The sequence below is a fragment of the Oryza glaberrima genome, chromosome 8 (genome assembly GCF_000147395.1).
Source record: "Oryza glaberrima chromosome 8, OglaRS2, whole genome shotgun sequence".
Classification (NCBI taxonomy): Eukaryota; Viridiplantae; Streptophyta; class Magnoliopsida; order Poales; family Poaceae; genus Oryza; species Oryza glaberrima.
The window spans coordinates 3,259,840-3,280,024 of NC_068333.1; the positions used below are offsets into that span (position 1 = coordinate 3,259,840).

At 41.0% G+C, this 20,185-nt stretch overlaps 1 protein-coding gene across 1 annotated transcript; it reads left to right on the forward strand.

Moving 5' to 3' along the window:
- Nucleotides 1-13,366: 13,366 nt before the first annotated feature.
- On the forward strand, nucleotides 13,367-18,481 carry LOC127782135 (ABC transporter G family member 14). Its single transcript, XM_052309207.1, has 3 exons — nucleotides 13,367-13,964; nucleotides 14,194-15,076; nucleotides 16,988-18,481. Exons 1-3 carry the CDS (start codon nucleotides 13,668-13,670, stop codon nucleotides 18,076-18,078), a joined length of 2,271 nt encoding a protein of 756 aa, XP_052165167.1. The 5' UTR covers nucleotides 13,367-13,667; the 3' UTR covers nucleotides 18,079-18,481.
- Nucleotides 18,482-20,185: the final 1,704 nt, after the last annotated feature.

A 20,185-nucleotide genomic window follows, 5' to 3' on the forward strand; every position in this document is an offset into this window, starting at 1 on the left:
TTGCTTGTACCAAATTTCTCTATGTGCACCCTGATGATAGTGACATCTTTGTCAGAACTTTAACTGACCTTCTAGTTATATAAATTCGAAAAAAGAAAACTTATGCTTTTGGGCCCACATTAGCAACACATGTCATGTCATCACCAAAATTACTCTAATTTTTTGCCAATGTTGAGAAGTTCGCAATTTTGACATTTCACGGTGGATTATTGTTTCGTTCCGAAGAAGTTCATGATGTTTTCAAACTCTCATGAAAGTTCATGTTGTAAAATGGACGTTTTCCTAATTAATTTGTACTCTCCCCACAGTCATGAATTCATGATTGAGCACGATGGATGTTGTACTATTTCCTTGCTTGTGAAGGAGAAAGAGAAATATAGAGAGAGGCATGCAGCATCTGTGACGGGACCCGGTTGGCCATCCATTGTCTCTTCTTCTTTCTTCTTTTCCCCTCTTCACTTCAAAAGAAAAAAGGTGCGTATTTATAATTATATGAGATGTCCTAATCTATGTCTAAGCATAAAGCTAGTGATCCAATGTGTGCCTATTAAGGTACGGTAAGACATGTATATTTTCTAACATTTTGTCATGACTCCTATATACGTTATAGGCATGAATTCAGTGTACCATTTTATTATTAGTAATCTAGGGCCTCATTTTTTCGCTTATGCTTATGCTTATCAGCCAAAATTTGAATTTTCAACCTTAAATTTGAAGCTGATTTTAAGGTTTCTTTATCGAAATTTATTTTTCAACCTTTGCTTTTAAATCGTTAAGAACACGTATATAAAAGTTTTATTTACAAATTACATTTCGTTTGCAAATATGACGTTTCGTTTATTTCGCTAATAAGCGAAACAATTGCTCCGCTAGAATTAATGTAACATGTATTGGCTATCACTACCGGAGAGATGCACATCTCTCCTGGTTCGCAACGCCCTTTAGTGCCATGTTGCGAACCGGGAGAGAGAATCCGGGACTAAAGATGGTGGTCTTTAGTCTCGGTTGAAATACCCAGGACTAAAGATGGCTGAGCCACGTGGTCGGCTCAGCCATCAACCGGGACTAAAGATATTTTTATTTTTTTTTTAATTTGGTTGTGCTGTGTGCTACCTGTACTGATCCTATGCATATAAATGATCAACCAGGACCATCCGGCGTGTTACCAACCAAGACTAAAGTTCCCCAGCCCCCCGACAGGGGTCTGACATGCCCTGTCAGGTGTTACCAACCGGGACAAAAGATCACTTAGTCCTGTTGGAGTAATAAACCAGGACTAAAAAACCTCTTTAGTCCCGATTCTTTGTGGAACCGGGATTATTATGGTTTTCGGCCGACCCAGCAAAAATCAGTTCTCCAGTAGTGCATACTCCCTCCGTCTTAAAATAAGTGTAGTTTTGCACTGTTCATGTCCAACGTTTGACCGTTCGTCTTATTTAAATTTTTTTATGTTTAGTATTTTTATTGTTATTAGATGATAAAACTGAATAGTACTTTATGTGTGACTTTTTTTATTTTTCATAAATTCTTAAAATAAGATGGATGGTCAAACGTTGGACACGGATACCCACGGCTAGGGGTGAAAACGGTACGGAAACGGACGGAAATCATCTTTATCGTTTTTGTTTTCATTTTTTTTCGGAATCAAAATCGGAATCGGAAACCCCAAATACGAAAACGGAATCGAATATTATCGAAACCAAAAATGGAGTGAAAACGAACCGGCGTGAATACGGTAATGAAAATTTATCGGAATAAAAAAACCCCTCAAACTGATAAGCCCAATTCTCAAGTCTCAACGGTCAACAATTCATCATAAAACACAATCATATAAGTCCAATTGTTAAGTATCAACAGTACATCACAAAACATAATCTATAGAATAAATTAGTAATGTTGTTGATAAATCCTAATGCATGAAAAAATATTCTTATGTAATTTTATATTTGCATAACAAATATTTTTTAAAAAATAAAAGCCAAACACCATGGTATTAACTATTCAGTGCTTAAAAAAATCCAGTGTATTTTGTGATTTCTGGAAATTCCAAGAAAAGTTCCGGAAATTCCGAGAAAATTTCCGAAAAGTTTCCGACCGATTCCGAGTTCGACGGAAATTGCCCTTATCATTTTCGATTCTATTTCCAAGAAAATATTTCCAAATCCGTTTCCATTTCTGAAAAATTCCGACCGACAGATTCCGTTTTCGAAAATAGGTCCGGAATCCGGAAAGTTTCCGTACCGTTTTCACCCCTACCTACGGCTGCACTTATTTTGGGATGGGGTAGTAACATATTACCATATATATGGCTAGCTAAGTATATATACATTAATTAGCCCTTTACATATAAAAACAAATGAATACTGAACTGATGTTCCTGTTTCTATGGCTGGTATGGCTGGTAGTGCTGGATGCATTCATGCATGCATGGGTAGCTAAACCATTCTTCTTCTTGTTATAATGTATGTACTTGAGAATCCAATTGACTCATCCTCTCCCTGCACCACTCACAAACAATAGCCTCCCCTTTCCCTTCTTTTCCTCCTTTTTGCTAGGCTTCCTGTCTCATTGTTGGCTGCTAGCTGCTGCCCTTGCACAAAGTAGGGATGATCGGTTCAGAGTGAGCACATGGATTTTGATGAGTTGAATTCCTTTCACTCATTCCCCTCTTGATCTTCAGCACACAGATAGACACCTCTCTCACAGCCCAAAAGTTAATTAGTCTGGCTTCTCTATCAGGCTGCATGCATGCATGGTTTTTGTTGCTTGTACATGTCCTACATAGATATATATATCATATATCTATCTCATATATATATATATATATATATATAACTCCATGCATGTCTAGATGCACATGTACACATATATATATGCATGAAAGTATCAATGGTGGGAAGCATGTGCCTTTATGCATGAGTCTTGGCATATATGCATCTTGTTTTAGTTACACAACCACCATGAAAAGATGCCTGCTCTTGTTAACCCCATAGATTATACTGGCAAGCATTCAGGAAAGAAAAGATACCCTGCTAGGGGCCAAGACCTAAAGACATAGCAGAGACATATTAGGTTATATGTACACAAGCAAACATAAGTATCTATATCCATCCAGCTATGATCTATCTCTACAACTTTTTGGTCCAACTCCTTTAATTTTTTTGAATGGACCAACTCTTTAATTGTTCCTACAAACCCAAAGAAAGTCGATATTCCCGCAGAATTATTGTCCCCAATGCTCCTTGAGGACACGTACGTATATCGATCCAGAGAGATAATTATTTTTTTTCGATAATGGAATATTTCATTTATCAATCGATCCAGAGAGAGAGAATTGGCGCCTAAAGCTTAGTCAATATATGCAAAGCGTAATTCACACACATTTCTCTACCTACTTGCTAGTTAGTTAGGTTGTTCTTCGATGCCTACATATATGCTGGTCTTGGAAGAAAGGAACTGATAATCAGATATCTTTCAGACGCATGGAGCTATAGCTAGCATTAGCAGAACTGATATATATGTCCACTAGCTTTCCATTAACACCTGATCGATCAGATCAGCGCACGCAAATTGCATGGGATTCTCCAAAGCTAATCAATCGATCAGGATTGCATGGTATGACCAATAGCTGCAGGAATAATCATACATATTGTCCATAAAGGGTATGCAATTATAACCAAAACATGCATATGGATCATGTTTGTGGGGATCAATATCGATCCTTTCATGATCAAATAATCCACCGATCTTGGACTTGACATTTATTCCTCGGCCACCGGATTGATGATGATCTTGAAGAACAAGTGCTGGGGTTAGCTAGCAGATCGACACCGAGGCATCGCCATCAGGCCATACGTGCTCGATCGATCAATCCACAACCTCATTCGATCGCAAAATGTGTGTAGGAATGGTCCCCAATTATGATTTGTATGGTTGATATGTGAAAATGACTCATGAGTAGCAAATCCCTAGTGGATGAGTGGAGCACACTCTAGCTGGTATCTGGGATTTTTTTTCCAGCATATATCTGAATGAAACAAAATGGTCAGTTGATGCTGGAATAACTTCACATGATGATATGGAAGTTGAGAGAGTTGCAGTTGAACACATATGGGTGCAAGAAACAAATCAAGTGCCCTCACTAGATTCTGAAGGTAGCAGTTGGGCCTGCCCCCTTGTCATCACCATCTCTAATGTTCAGCCAATAAATTAAAAGCACAAAGTACATCATCCACATAATTAAAAGAATTAATCTCTCCTCCATTTAAGGCCAGGATACAACTGCAACATTACAAATCATGTAGTGCCATGATGCTAATTAATTTTTACTAGCTAGCTCTCATATTAGTCTAGCTACAATCTCTCAGGCTCAGCACATGACAGTCTACTTCACCACATTACAGCAAAAGGATTGCTCATACATGCAAGCTTTGCACTATATCGAAAAAGAAAAAACCATACAGATCTGTAAACATCTGCGACGATCTCTAGATAGGCGCATATCACCGCACTGCTTTATGATCCGCGCGATCGATTTTTTTTTCTTTTGGTAAAGTAAGCACACCAGCCAGAAACATGAAACTTAACACCACAGCCCTTTATGGTCACTATACTAAATCTTTGGGAGGGCTCACATCATGATTATTTGCAGCCAGGTCAGGCAGGAGTAGGCAATAGATGGTAGCTGTTGGGAAAAAACTGAACAAGTACCACTATGCTTTTCTCATGTCATGCAAAGGTAACTAGCAAGCTGATTTGGTTGTACTATATGTATATAGTTATGAGGTGGCTGGTTTTGGTCCTCAGATGTATCATTGCCTGCAAAATGCTTATGCAAACTCTCCCTGCAAACAAAACAGTTGATCTACTACCAGCTGAGATCTCAAGTTTGGCAGCCTTTACAAATCTGTAGGATCTATCAACAAGCTGCTAGCTACAAGTCTAGTGCAGGCAATCAAGGAAAAAAAAAAGAGAGAAAGGGAGAAAGAAAGAAAAGAAAGAAAAGGAAAAGAAGGAGAGGGAGAGAAAAAGAAGCTAGTGGCAGAAGCATAAACACAAATGACAATTTGACATGAGTGGCACAGATTCACCTCCCTGGACAATTTTGGTGACATGTTACTAAAGGTGCATGGCTGGATTGCTGCTGTGCCTTTCCAACAATACATAAAATATTGTCATACACCCAAACATTTGGAGCAAGAAGGAATGAAATTACCATGCAGCATGTTCTTTAATCTCTTCACTCTCACTCCATCAGAATCCCAGTGCATGGGTGTACACTGCTACATGCATGATCAGTAATATGATCTGCTTTCCATGGTATCTAGCTTTGTGCTGCAAATAAAGGCGCTGGGACCTGCATAATTGTGCAGCAAGAGCAGCCAAAGTTATGGGCTTTAATGTTAATGTGACATCACTGCCCAAAGGCATATCTTGTTTCAAGATCTCTCTCATTCCTCAACGGATGCTCAATATATAGTGATGTACTCCTATGTGCTTTCCATGCACAGATATCAATTAACCATTTCATGAGCGAGTTTTAATGTACTCCCTCCGTTTCAGGTTATAAGACGTTTTGAATTTGGTTAAAGTCAAATTGCTTCAAGTTTAACCAAGTTTATAGAAAAAGCTAGTAACATTTTCAACCCAAGACAAATTTATTATGAAAATATATTCAATTATTGATTTGATGACACTAATTTAGTATTATAAATATTACTATATTTGTCTATAAACTTAGTCAAACTTGAAACAATTTAACTTTGACCAAAGTCAAAACGTCTTATAACCTTAAATGGAGGGAGTATAAATTAAGACTATTAATGTTTTCTATATATGTTTTTCAAGAGCCAGTTAGGTGTGAGTGACAATACAGTTTTTTCTTGATTGTCTACAAATATATATAGTGATTGGGTAGTTGAACTGTTGAAGGGAAAAAAAGACAAGGAAATAAACAAGGGAGAAAAAAAATGGAAAAGGTGATGGGTGTGGAGCACTAGATTAGATTGCACACAGGAATGGATGGATTCCATATGAAGATGAAATGTTTTAAAACTTCTCAAAGAAATAAATTAATGAAAGAAATGGAAAAGGGATGAAAAGATGGGCCAGCAACGGGTACATGTACTTGTAGATAATTAATTTGTTCTAGAATAAATTTGGGCAAGAGCGCACCCAACAGCCGGACATCGCAATCATCTCCATTCGAGTTCATTTATATTTACATCATCCTTGCTTATTTTTTGCAATCATCCTTGCTTATATTTACATCATTCGAACGGCTGCGTTCGTTCCTGGCCGTTCCCAACTCCCCATCGTCGTTTTTCACGCGCACGCTTTTGAAACTACTAAACGGTATATTTTTTACAAAAAGTTTCTATACAAAAGTTGCTTAAAAAATCATATTGATCATTTTTTAAAAAAATTAGCTAATACTTAATTAATCATATGCTAAATGCTGCTTTGTTTTACGTGCTAGGGACATCCTCTACTTAGGTTCCCTTGAATTATTGACACACACATACAACTGTCATACCTGGCCAAGAACACTTTTTGTCTCTCATTGTAATTGTGATTAATCATGCATGCCCAAACTTTTTTTTAAAAAAAAATCGATCGGCAGGGTAAGACAGCCCATGCCATTGAACTAAGAGCAAGTTTAATAGCATAGTCAAATGTTAGCTACAAATCATTTATAGCTAATCTAATAACCATGCATACAATAGTTACCTATAAAAATATATTACACCATTAATACCCGGTCCTATCTCTCATACACACAAATGTCTTGGAGTCCGTGTTGCAACTAGTTACAAATCTATAGCCCACTTTCTTCTCTCTCTTTCATTTTCTTCTCGATATATGGTTATAGCTGGCTTATAGCCTGCTATTATATTTGCTTTAAGTTGAGAAAAATCCTCTCGAATGCGGCGTGCGACCGAGCACGCTCAACCTCAGTAGGTCGGCATCCCCCTCTATTAAGGAGACCTTACCACTGCACTACACACATAACCAAAATTAACCTAGATAACTTGTGAAATGCAGTAAAAAAATATATACTTTATTTGATTACCTAAACCAATATTAACAAACATATCTTTTTGAGAGGTTCAATGTACCCTGGATTATATAAATAAGTCGGGTTTGTTCAAGTCAAAACTGATGAGAAGAGATGGGTAGTGCAGAAAGTAGGTAGTAATTATAGATAATATGGTGTCTATTTCTTTGTATTGTAATTCACATATATAAGATGGTTAGACATAGCTTAGGATGAGTATGGACCTGAGGTGGCACCCAATAGGCCGGATTCCCCTTTGGTGATCATGAATGTACTTTAACAGCAAGTATATTTATACCTAGGTACATATATACTAGCTAGTATTACTTTCAGTTCAAAGTACTGATCTGTATAATCTGAAGTGGCCCATGAGTTTTTTTTAATACGGATTATTAAATATCCTCTGTATAATCTGTTTTTTCACTTAGGTTTCACTTATGACTTGTGTCCGTGTAATTGGAGCTCCTTTTGCGACAATGAAATTAATAGAATATATAACATGCAGCATATATATCCTAGAAATTTAGAGAAAAAATTAAGCCATGAATATAACGGGTTTGGATTCTAAAATCCTTAAGGGTATATATATGTGTCCTTGTTTCTTACCAGCAATCTAAATAGTTCTGAGTATTTCTTTTTTAAAAAATCAAGGTTGATTATTGTATCACCTATCAGCATACGTACACATGTGCATGTTAAAAATCAAGATTGGTTGTTGTAAACAATTGTGATAACATTTTTTTTCCAAATGATCTCCTATGGAGACATATATCTTCTATGTTAGAGTTGTAGAGCTTGATAAGATCTCCAACTTTATAGTTGAAATTGTTTGTATATGAGATTATTTAGGTGGCTAAATATTCATCACAAGCTTTGCTACCTTTCTTACAAGGATTATTTAGAAAATCCAAACTTTGAAAATTTCTAGAAAATTCATATATACTAAGCCCGATATGAAGTAAACCAAAGTTCTATGCATGGGATTCTTACAGTATTTCCTAGTTAACAGTTTTTTTGAATATATTTTTAGTATGGTCATTCGCTGATGTCAAGTTCCATAATATTTTTAGTATGGTGGCTGTCGTGGAATTCGACTGCACAAATAATCCTCGATTTTTATAGGCCCTTAGTTGCAGGAAGTTTGCATAAACGTCTGAGTAAACGGGTTATAGACCGTCTGCACAAATGTACCGGTTTCAGTTGCGAGGCCATTAGGATAAATACTTATCGCACCACTAAAAATCTGGTCTTTGATAGCAGATAGCGTTATAGGTTAGGATATATAGTTATAGCTAAAGCATAGGCATGTAACATCCTAATAGTAAAACCAGAAAGAGGAAACACAAGTTTCTGTAGACACATCACACAAATGAGCTCTTATTTTCCTAGCTAGCTAGCATTTGGAAAACGAGGGATGATCTAGATCTCTTTGTGTCAGCCTCCACAACCAGCCCACTGAGATTAAATTCAGTACTCTCGTCGTCAATGGGTCATAACATAATTAAAGCTGAAAAGGCTAATACATATTGCAGCAGCTACCGTTTCACCTCTACAAGACAAAGTGCGATTACCTATATGATAATATAGTGACATGAACTCATGTATATGTTTGTATTGCGTCTCATCTAGTGTAACTAGGCTTGCAGGTCCAATGTGTAATTTATGTTTTCAGGTCCCAAAATGCAACATTTATGTTCTACATATGTTATACATCCTCTTTGTACGTATTTACCAAACATGCTTTGTGTAATGGCATAGCCTAATCACCATTGCCGAGAAACTATAAATACGTTCCCGTCACCACTGCATAGAGGCTACTAGTGTAAGGTACCATAAAAGTGACCCTAATTCAAGGGGCTTCAGTTAACAGTGGAGATTGTCTGCAGTACTGCACTTGCAGTAGTACCCGCTGACATATGGGATCGGGTCCACCTGTCAGCCACTGCTACTACAAATACAGTACTGCAGAGGATCCATGTCCTTCAGTTATGGTGGAGGTGAGAAGGGTTCGCCTAGTGTTGCCTCGAGATACCTGATCCAAAAATTATCAGAGGTGATGTTATTCCAAATATAATCCAACATATCTGCATATTGTACTTGACTTTAAAAAATAAAGAGGAAAAAGTGGCAAGTGACACACTTCCATCAATTAATGATGGCTAACATGAGTTGCTCACATTGTGTCAACTGTGTGTGCATGCATTGAAATTTCTTCACTTTATTTGTAGTGATGCAGTGCGAGCATTTGTAGATGGAGTATTGTTCAAGGGCAGGGTGAGCATTTTGATATATAATAATCTGACAAGTTATATGAAGTTAACTGTAGCATGGTTTACATTACCCTTTTCAAGGTGAAAACCAGTCCTGTCGCTTTGCCAAAAACTGAACTTTTGGTCAATTCTACTATATGAAAAACCAGCTAAAACCGCTTAGTTTTCCACAAACTTGTCCCCAACGGCTTCATCAAAACCGATAAGTTGCCATCACTAGAAATGTTCTTTTAAAAAAAAAACTTGGATCATTCATATTATTGCATACGTACACATGTAGTTTATGCCATTTTCATATGTTATCATAGTTTTAATACTTTAAACTTACAATTGTATATATACTATAAATATAGCGCTACATTAAACATAAAGATATTGGCAGAGGTTATGAGCACAACACCGTTGAATTTTTCATTCCGACGATCAATTGTAGGACCAAAGTTAGTTGAGTGGAATGATTTGATTTTTCGACTAGCTAACATAACCCTGTCAAATGACAAAAAAAATTGCTTTATTTGATCGCTACATAAAAATGGCCAATTTTTGGTCAAATCCATGTATAATGCGATCATCAATTCCAATGTAAAGATCCACAAGAGGATCTTATAAGAGGTAAAGGTACCACTAAAAATCAAAGTATTTATGTGTTTCTTAAAAAAAAAGGTAATCTTAACGAAAGATAACCTCGTAAAGAGAAAATGGAGGGGAAACAAGCAATATTATTTTTGTAATATACAAGAGACCATCCAACACTTTTTTTTCTTTGACTGTCATGTTGCACGTTTTGTTTGGCGATGTATCTTCTTTGCCTTCAATATCTCCCTTTCCCACAATGCAAAAGATATTTTTGGTAACTGCCTAAGGGAGTGCCTAGACCCTAAAAAAATGATTTTATTTGGAGCTAGTGCTCTATGTTGGTCAATCTGGCATTGCCGTAATGATATAGTTTTTAACCATAATAAAATGCCTAACATCATGCAGGTTATCTTCATGTGTTCCAATTGGCTCCACTCTTGGTGTATGATGCTTTCACAGGAACAACAGGATACTATGCGCAATGGTGCTACACGTTTGGAATTGGTAGCCAAGGAACTTTTTATTCCAGTTTAGATGGCATAGTATCTACAGAATTTCGTGATAGAATATATGTGATTTTAGAAACATTATTTTAATAGATCATATTATTGCCAAAAGTTGGGGGTTTGTCCCATCTCGCCTTTTTTAAGCTCATTTCTGTTCACTTCTGGACTTTTTGGCTGTGTGCCTACGGGTACAGGCCGGAGATGTAATCCATTTCCATTATCTAAAAAAAATAAACATAAAGATATATATGTAAAACCTCCTTTGATATATACGGATTTTGCTAGATTTATGTAAGAATTTCACGATTTTTAGAAGAATCAATTCAATTCATTTGGGAATCTAGAAAGTCACCGTGTCCAAAGGAGGCTTCGTTCAGAATAGCTATTTGTCGGAGCCCGGACTCCTCTAGCAGGGAGTACAGAAACACCCCTTTTGTGGATATGGGCCAAGGAGCAGGTCCATGGGAACTAAGTCATGAACGCGTGAAAGAGCAAAAGACAAACAGTTTATATAGGATCGGGCCGCTCATAGCCATAGCACCCTACTCATGTTGTGTTCTTCCTTAGATCTCTGCCTCAATCTTTTATAAGGTGTGAAACTCTCTTAGCTAGAGCTACTAGAGTTTTTTTTCTTTCTTGCATGGCCTTGGTTCTCCCTTATAGTTTGATGTCTCTTGCAAAAGGGTCCCACAGAAGGGCATTAGGTAGGTAAAGTTTTACGGCATGCGGGCAAGTAGGGCCCACTACAGGACCCTAGGAGGGCCTAGCGGAGCTATCTTCACACGAGGCGGCTCCTCTCTAGCCACTTGCCCTTCGCGTCGACGCGTGGCTCGGGGTATGTGACTGTGATGTAGATGACGTCTATTGGGCCCACCTATCGGCCTTAGATAACTGGGTGTGTCATGTTGTGGTGGGTCTGGCCAAGCGACATAACAGTCAACCACGTCCCCTGACATCCCATGCCCATCTTTTTAGGCATAATGATGGTTAGTTCCACAATCGACATGCATTGTTTTGTTGCTTATCGTTCCCCACGCGTAGTGGATGGATTCGTATCCCTCAGACTAAATGCAAGAGCATCTCTGTGACGAGGAGTACCGACACTCCAGGTACTATCATATTTAAGGTGTAACAGGAGCCCCGAGCAGCCAACGGGGCCGAGCTCGGGCGTGCCCTGAGCTCGCATCCCGAACTCTAGATTCGGCTTGTTAAAATAAGAGACCGAGTTCTCAGTCCCACCTATGACTGGCGTGGCTCGGTGCCACGTGGCCTGGTTCAGAAACCCCTTGTGTCCCTAATAGTTGGTGGTGGGAACCCATGTCCCCACTTCTCTGACACTATTCGTTTGGTCTCTCCCTCGTTTAGGGTGTGTTTAGTTCTACGTTAAAATTGTAAGTTTGAAGAAAAAATTTGAAAGTTTATATGTGTAGGAAAGTTTTGACGTGATGAATAAGTTGAAAGTTTGAAGAAAAAGTTGGGAACTAAACTAGGCCTTAGTATGAGCACGTTTCCTAAATTGCTAACTAAATGATATGTTTCGTGTAAAAATTTTCTATATAAAATTTTTTTAAAAAAATAAATAAATCTATTTTTTAAGTTTGAAAAATACTCAATAATACTAATGCTATCTTGTTTACTGTGCTGTTTAAAATCCGAGCCAACAATCTAGTTCAAACTAAGCCTTAATAACGTTGTTAGCATAAGTCACAGTTAGAGCACCCGCAATGGTAAAGTAAGGTGCTATCTATAAAACATGTACATGTCAGCAATAGACTAGATTAATAGTAAACCACTTCAATGGTATGTCTACATGGGTATCTATAGCTCTCTAATTCATTGCCTCGTTTTTCTCTATAGACTATCTTCAGGTTAGTAGATAGCTTTGCTCTCTCTCTTCATTTAATCTCTTCCAAGTAGGAAAATATGTTGACATGGATCTCTTGTAGAGAGCCTATAGATAACCATTGTGGGTGCCTTATGATGCTACCATATCTATTTAAATATGGAACAATTAATGGCAGGACATCATGATGAAGCCTGAGCAGCAAAAATGGTGGCAAATTAAGTGCGAATCCACACATGGACTTTCATTAGTCTCAAGTACACAAATAAAACAAGTAGAGCTTCCCTTTTCTTTTTCTAGTTTAAGTTTCTCTGTTCCTCCTCTCTCCTTCAAGATCACACTATTTTTGTTTCTCTCCTTTCTTTCTCTTGGGTGTATGTAATTTGTCATTTCCCTAAAAAAATTTTAACTCACATCACTTTCCTGCCATCTTAATCATTGTTGTCTTGTGTATGGCTGCCATTGTGGGCTACAAGTTGTATCTCTATTCCTGCAATCTTGCAAACATTTCCGATCCCGTGTAAATATACCTAATTACCAGAATGTTTGTTTGTTGGGGTAAGTTGTAACCAGTTTAATCATTATGCGCACTACACCACATCAGTAATATTTCTCTAATATCTTTGAAAAGAAAGTGAGATGATCCACAGTCCACACCATGCTAGAGCTACAAAACCACCATATGGGTGATATAAACTCCCTTTCAGGTTTCAACAATAACTACCACCACCATTTGTAACTTCTACTGGATATCATCAGCATATGCATCTAGTGGTGTGTTACCTTGCACGCCACACAAATTGTTCTTTTTTTAGATAATACGCCACACAAATTGTTAATCAACTATATACAAAATCACTAAAAAAAACTACACACATATATTACTGGGTAGTAACTAACAATAAATTTATAGGGTTTGCCAATTGCCATCCTAGCTAGCCAATAAAAAAAGTGACAGCAACAAGTGTTGCTCCCCTGCCCCATTTGGTAGGTCCATCTTACCCCCTCCCTTTCTTTCTTTGCCTTTGCCAATTCACCCCCACTCCACACACAAACACATTCACATTCTCTCTCTCTCTCTCTCTCCTCTTCAGCTATGATAAATATACCTGCAATCACCAAGCCAAAAACCAGACAGCACTTCACTTGGGAGTGAGATAGCCTAGTTGAAGTAGTAGGAGAAGGCAAAGCCCTCTCCTTCATCCCTTCTCCTTCAACATCGTCATCATCACCATCATCACAAGGTTGTGTGTCAACTCAGCTCGATCAAGCTAGCTAGCTACTAGCTGCCACTACTGCAGCTGTAGTAGTATAGCATCCAATCCCACAGCCTAGCTAGCTGTGGTGTTGGTATAGTGGCTTGTGTGTGAAAAACACCCGAGAGAAGAGAGATTTTCATCCATCCATCGATCGCCATGCCGCCTCAGGAGTTGCATGGCGATGATCATGGCCGCCACCACCACCACCAGACACCCGCTGGCGGCAGCGGCGGCGGCGCCGGTGACGGTCACCACCTCGACTTCAGTTCTCCACCTTCAACCACTTCTTCTTCTTCTTCTTCTTCTTCTACCAATTCTCCCGCCGCCACCGCCGCGTCGTCCTCTTCCACCAACACCTCCGGCGCCGCCATCGTCCACCCCACCACCTTAAGTCCCCCTTCCGTCGCCTCCGGCCGCCGCTCCGCCGCCAACTCTTACCCTCTTGTCCTCAAGGTGAGTAGACAAGTACATATTTGTGTATATATGCATATATACTACTCTGTCAAAAAAAAATGAATTCCTAGTTACGAATCTAGGTTGATCTTTTTTTAGGACAGAGGGGTATGTATGTACGTACGTACGTACTTGTAGAGCTACGTGCATGAGCATGTTGACATATGTGCATGAGGGAGGTTGGTGATGAGACGTGACCATGCATTTTTTTTTGTGATAATTGGTGCAGTTCGAGGAGGTGGTGTACAAGGTGAAGATCGGCAAGCCGGCGGCGGGGTGGTGCGCGAGGATGTCGTCGGCGATCGGCGGCGGCGGGGAGGGGAGGAGGAAGAAGGGTGCGGCGGCAGTGGCGAAGGAGAAGACGATCATCAGCGGGATGTCCGGGGTTGTGCGGCCGGGTGAGATGCTGGCGATGCTTGGGCCGTCGGGGAGCGGCAAGACGACGCTGCTGACGGCGCTGGGCGGCCGGCACGGCGGCGGCGGCGGCGGCGGCGGCGGGCGGGGGATGCTGTCCGGGAAGATCACCTACAACGGGCAGCCGTTCTCCGGCGCGGTGAAGCGGCGCACCGGGTTCGTGACCCAGCACGACGTGCTCTACCCCCACCTGACCGTCGCCGAGACGCTCTGGTACACGGCGCTGCTCCGCCTCCCCCGCGCGCTCGGCGCCGGCGAGAAGCGCGCGCAGGCGGAGGAGGTGATGCTGGAGCTCGGGCTCGGCAAGGTGGCGCACAGCATGATCGGCGGCGTCCGCGGCGTGCGCGGGCTGTCCGGCGGCGAGCGGAAGCGCGTCAGCATCGGGCTCGAGATGCTCGTCGACCCCAGCCTCCTCCTCCTCGACGAGCCGACCTCCGGGCTCGACTCCACCACCGCCGCCAGGATCGTCGGCACGCTCCGCCGCATGGCCGCCGGCGGCGGCCGCACCGTGGTGGTGACCATCCACCAGCCGTCGTCGAGGCTCTACCACATGTTCGACAAGGTCCTCCTCCTCTCCTCCGACGGCTGCCCCATCTACTACGGCCTCGCCGCTGACGCGCTCTCCTACTTCGCCTCCGTCGGCTTCGCCTCGCCGCTGTCGCTCAACCCGGCTGACCTCATGCTCGACCTCGCCAACGGTACGTACGCCATCGATCCCCACTCCTCGATCGCCATTATTATTCCCTCTCCTCCTCCTCCTCATCTTCTTCTTCCTCTCTCTCTCTAACTTTTTGTGATGCTCTCCAATTCACATGGCATATTGGCATCTGACACTCTATTCCTAACGCTCACGTCATATGTCCAACAAATCGGCGAAATTACCACAGAAGAATTTGTATCATAGATTTTTAGAAGGTTTATTTATATCGTCGAAAAATCATGATACACATTTGTGTTTCAACGTTTCGCCCATAGCTGATTATAAGCCCGTAATGGTTTATAACTGATCAAAGAATAATTTAGGGGTAAAACTTTTATATATATTCTTAGCGCGGAAGCTGAAAAATAAACTATGATAAAAAATCCCAAAACCAACTCTAAAAATAAGTTTTTAATATTTAATTTTTTTCCGGCGACTTATAAGCTGAAAAGTAAACGATGGATGAGCATCCGTATAGATTTTCACCCTTCAGTAGCTTGTCATTAGGATTCTCCCCTTTGCCTCCCAACATGGCGGCAACAACATCAATTCCTTTTTTTTTTAATCGTTTCAAGCATTGCAACCATCAGTTCTTGGCATTTCCATGACATTTAGAACATGTACCATACACTTGATCATAGGCTCATAGCCCTTAGTCACCACTATTATCAGCTAAAAGTCCTGAGCTTGAAAAGCAATGCAGTGATCTTGAAAGGTCGCCCTATAAGAATTTGTGTCACATACATGTGTGGTTAACTGGACTCAATTCACAGTATGGCATATTCCATTTTATTAGCATTTTTTTCATTGGTTATACTTTGGAATTGGAATTATACCATGTGTTGTTTCTGTGAGGGTACCTTTCTGCAAACAGAGTCCAACCACTGAAGAAAATACAGAGTCTAATTAACCCTCAAATAAACGGATTTTGCGGAAATTTCACAAGCAAACATTTCAATTCCTGTAGAAAACGAAAAATTCCCCACATTCCAAACAGGGCCTCACAGGATTATTCTCCCGTACAATTCGTCCCATATAAAAAAGCTAGAGGAATCAGATCCTTCAACACTTGTTCATAATATATAATTCTCCCCACAGTTGTTCAGTTAACCACCTTGCAAAAAGGTGAACATAAAGAAATAATCAAACAATTTATACTTACACATACCATGGGCTCAGAAATTTTTTAATAAGAAGTAAAGAAAAAGAAAAGCATAAGCAGAGATAGAGAGAGGAGGGTGAGCTTGGTGAGCACTGAGAAGAGAAGCACGAGCCAACGTGTTTGAGAGATTGTGTTCTTGATACGGTGCGCGCATGCCGTTCCATGGGTCCCCTGACGACAGCAACACTTACGGACTGTTTAGATTATAGCCAAAATAAACCAATATCAAAATTTTAGTAAGTTAATAATATTGCTGAAATTTTAGCTGGATTTCTTATATATTTATCAAAGTTAAAAAAAATAAATGTATGTACATCTTTGTTTACTTAAAAAAATGTATATTTTAAAATAGCATTAATCTGAACGGCTCTCACACTTGATCATCGATCGCCATCACGCGTTCGTGTCACGGTAGTGTTTGATTACATTGCGTGCGCAATGGCGAGCGAGCGATAGCGGCATGCCGGCCGGCATCGATCGGCAGCCGCAATAGCTTAGTTGGGTGGAGATCAGAGGGACATGGATGGGGACACACTTAGCTCGGCGCACTCTCGAGTCTCGATCGATGGATCGATCGAGCAGCTGCCCAATCATGGCGCGGCGCATTTGCGTTCCCCGCGCCCGACAGCGCCGCGCGCGCTCATGATTGTATTGCACCTCCAAATCTTTTGTGAACAATGGCGGGACACTTGTCGAGCTCACGGTCTCACGTGCGTTTTTTTTTTTCCTCTCTTCTTGCTCGTGCAGGTATCGCGCCGCAGATCGGCGGCGGTGGTGGTGATGGGGATGTTGGTGGTGGCGCGGCGGCGGCGGCGGCGAACGGCGGGGGGAGTGAGGCGGAGCTGAAGGAGGTGAGGGGGAAGCTGGCGGCGGCGTACGAGCGGCACATTGCGCCGGCGGTGAAGCTGGACATCTGCGCGCGGGAAGGAGGCGGTGGTGGTGGTCAGGGCGCGGCGGCGGCGGCGGCGGTAGCGGGGAGGAAGAGGCGTGGTGGTGGGAAGGCGGCGGCGGAACAGTGGACGAACGGGTGGTGGGCGCAGTTCACGGTGCTGCTCCGGCGAGGGGTGAAGGAGCGGCGGTACGAGTCGTTCAACAAGCTCCGGATCTTCCAGGTGCTGAGCGTGGCGAGCCTCGCCGGGCTGCTGTGGTGGCGCACGCCGGCGGCGCACCTGCAGGACCGGACGGCGCTCATCTTCTTCTTCTCCGTCTTCTGGGGCTTCTTCCCGCTCTACAACGCCGTGTTCACCTTCCCGCTCGAGCGCCCCATGCTGGTGAAGGAGAGGTCGTCGGGGATGTACCGCCTCTCCTCCTACTTCGCCGCGCGCACCGCCGCCGACCTACCCATGGAGCTTGCCCTCCCCACCGCCTTCGTCGTCATCCTCTACTGGATGGGCGGCCTCGACCCGCGCCCTGGCCCCTTCCTCCTCTCCCTCCTCGTCGTCCTCTACAGCGTCCTCGTCGCCCAGAGCCTCGGGCTCGCCATTGGCGCCGTGCTCATGGACGTCAAGCAGGGCACCACCCTCGCCTCCGTCATCACCATGGTCTTCCTCATCGCCGGCGGCTACTACGTCCAGCACATCCCGCCCTTCGTCGGCTGGCTCCGGTGGCTCAACTACAGCTTCTACTGCTACCGCCTCCTCATCGGCATCCAGTTCGGCGACGGCGCCGCCCACTACGACTGCGGCGGCGGCGGCGCGCGCTGCCTCGTCGCCGACTTCCCGGCCATCAAGGCCGTCGGGCTCAACAACCACTGGGTCGACGTCTGCGTCATGGCGCTCCTCCTCGTCGGCTACCGCGTCATCGCCTACCTCGCCTTGGACCGCCTCAAGCCAAGGTGAAGCTCGCCGTCGCCATCGCCATCGCCGGCGGCGTCAGCTATCCAAGTATCCATCTAGCTAGAGCTGCTGATCCATCCAAGACAAGAACAAGAAGGGTCAATTAATGATTAACCCTGGAAAATTAAGTTTCATTTCTTCTTAATTTTCTTGGATGGATGCTGCTGCTTCACCCAGAGAGTTTATAGCTTAATCGAGTGATTAATTAATGAAGAGAGTTAATTAATTAAGTATAAGAGAGCAGAGATGAGATGATGACATGTTCCATCATGTAATAATAACTAGTGCTAGTAAAGGGAGTTGGAACCCTCAACCCTGTACAATACAAGAACACTATACAAACCCTGCAGCAGCTGCAGCTTGGCTCTGACCAGCAATTTTTTTCATGCCACTGCTGATTCAGTTATCTCCTTTGTCATCCATAGCAACTTTAGTTAATTAATTAATCTCCTCATAAAGCTTTCCAAATTGAAGTGGTATTTTTTTTATGAGGCTCCTCACAAACAGAATTCAGCTGTCTGTCCAAATAAAAAATAAACAAGAAGCCTAATAATTCTTGCATGGATGTGCCAGTGCACCAAAGCCCTTTTTGCAGTGTGGAGTTGAGGACAGAGTCACAGAGCACAATGGGATTGAAGTGCAATGTATACAGAGAAAAGATGCTTGTGCATTGTGCTGCTGCTATTCTGAACCCTGAAGAATAAGAATACCCTCCTCCTCTGCAAAAATCAACAGCCTCACTGTTTTTCTGCATCTGAAATTCTGTACATATAGCAGTTACTTTTTGTTGCTTTTGTTGTTTTGATATCCTGCTGAAGCTTGAGGTTTGAGCAGAGTTTTCCAGCAGGTGGGCTAACATAAGGCTAACAGCGTATGAAATGATGTGAGCTAAGTGCCATTGGGATTTTGAAGTGAGAAACAAAAAAAGATTCAGTTTGTTGAAATGTCTCAATTCGAGTGGCCCATTCTGAAACCAGTTCCATATTGGCTTGGACTAGTTCAGCATGTCAAATCTCGACAGTTGTCACCTCATAACTGAATTCTGAAATGGAATTTAGAACCATGGAGTAAAGAAACAGAACAATTACGCCACTGTTAAATTCACATGGAATCTATTATATTATTAAAACAGCTTTGTAAAAAGGCACCACGATCACTGTGGGGGCTAGAAATTCCCACATTAATCGGAGAAAAAGAAAAAAAAGAAAAAAGAGAGTCCAAGTAGAAGTCCAATTTAAAAATAGCTGAAATTCGAAATTAAAAATAAGCAATATTGAAAGAAGTTTCCATATAAGAGCCCAATACGAGATTAATCAAAATTCAAAATAAAAATAAAATAAAATCCAAAATTAGAAAAGGAAATGAGAGTCCAAGTAGAAAAACAATTTAAAAATAGCTAAAATTCGGAATTAGAAATAAGCAATATTGAAAGAAGTTTCCATATAAGAACCCAATACGAGATTAATCAAAATTCAAAATAAAAATAAAATAAAATCCAAAATTAGAAAAGGAAAGGAGAGTCCAAGTATAAATACAATTTAAAAATAGCTAAAATTCGGAATTAAAAATAAGGAATATTAAAAGAAGAATCCATATAAGAACCCAATACGAGATTAATTAAAATTCAGAATAAAAATAAAAATAAATCCGAAATTAGCAAAAGAAAATAAAAGAAGAGTTAAAGTAGGAATAGAATTTTAAATTAGCTGAAATTTGAAATTAAAAATAAGTAATATTGAAAGAAGAATCCAAGTAAGAACGCAATACGAGATTAATTAAAATTTTGAAAAAAAAATAATATCCAAAATTAGAAAAATTAAAAGAAAGTTCAAGTACGAATACAATTTTGAAACAACTGAAATTGAAAATGAAAAAATAAAAACATTAAAAGAACACAATATGGTAGTAACTAAATTTTTTTTAAAATAAATTCTGAAATTAGAAAAAGGAAAATAAGATTTCAATTAGGAATACAATTTATAAATAACTAAAATTTGTGATAAAAATAAAGATTATTGAAAGAAAAAACCATCTAAAGCACATGACGACATGACAAGATAAATTAAGTAATATGCCTATAAAGGAGTAGAGTGGTGGCAGTTGATACGAT

Excerpts from the sequence above, each read along its gene's own strand:
- LOC127782135 (XM_052309207.1), top strand. The coding sequence starts at position 13,668 with ATGCCGCCTCAGGAGTTGCATGGCGATGATCATGGCCGCCACCACCAC. Across the intron at positions 13,965-14,193 it reads CTTACCCTCTTGTCCTCAAG|TTCGAGGAGGTGGTGTACAA; the intron begins GTGAGTAGACAA and ends TAATTGGTGCAG. Across the intron at positions 15,077-16,987 it reads CATGCTCGACCTCGCCAACG|GTATCGCGCCGCAGATCGGC; the intron begins GTACGTACGCCA and ends TTGCTCGTGCAG.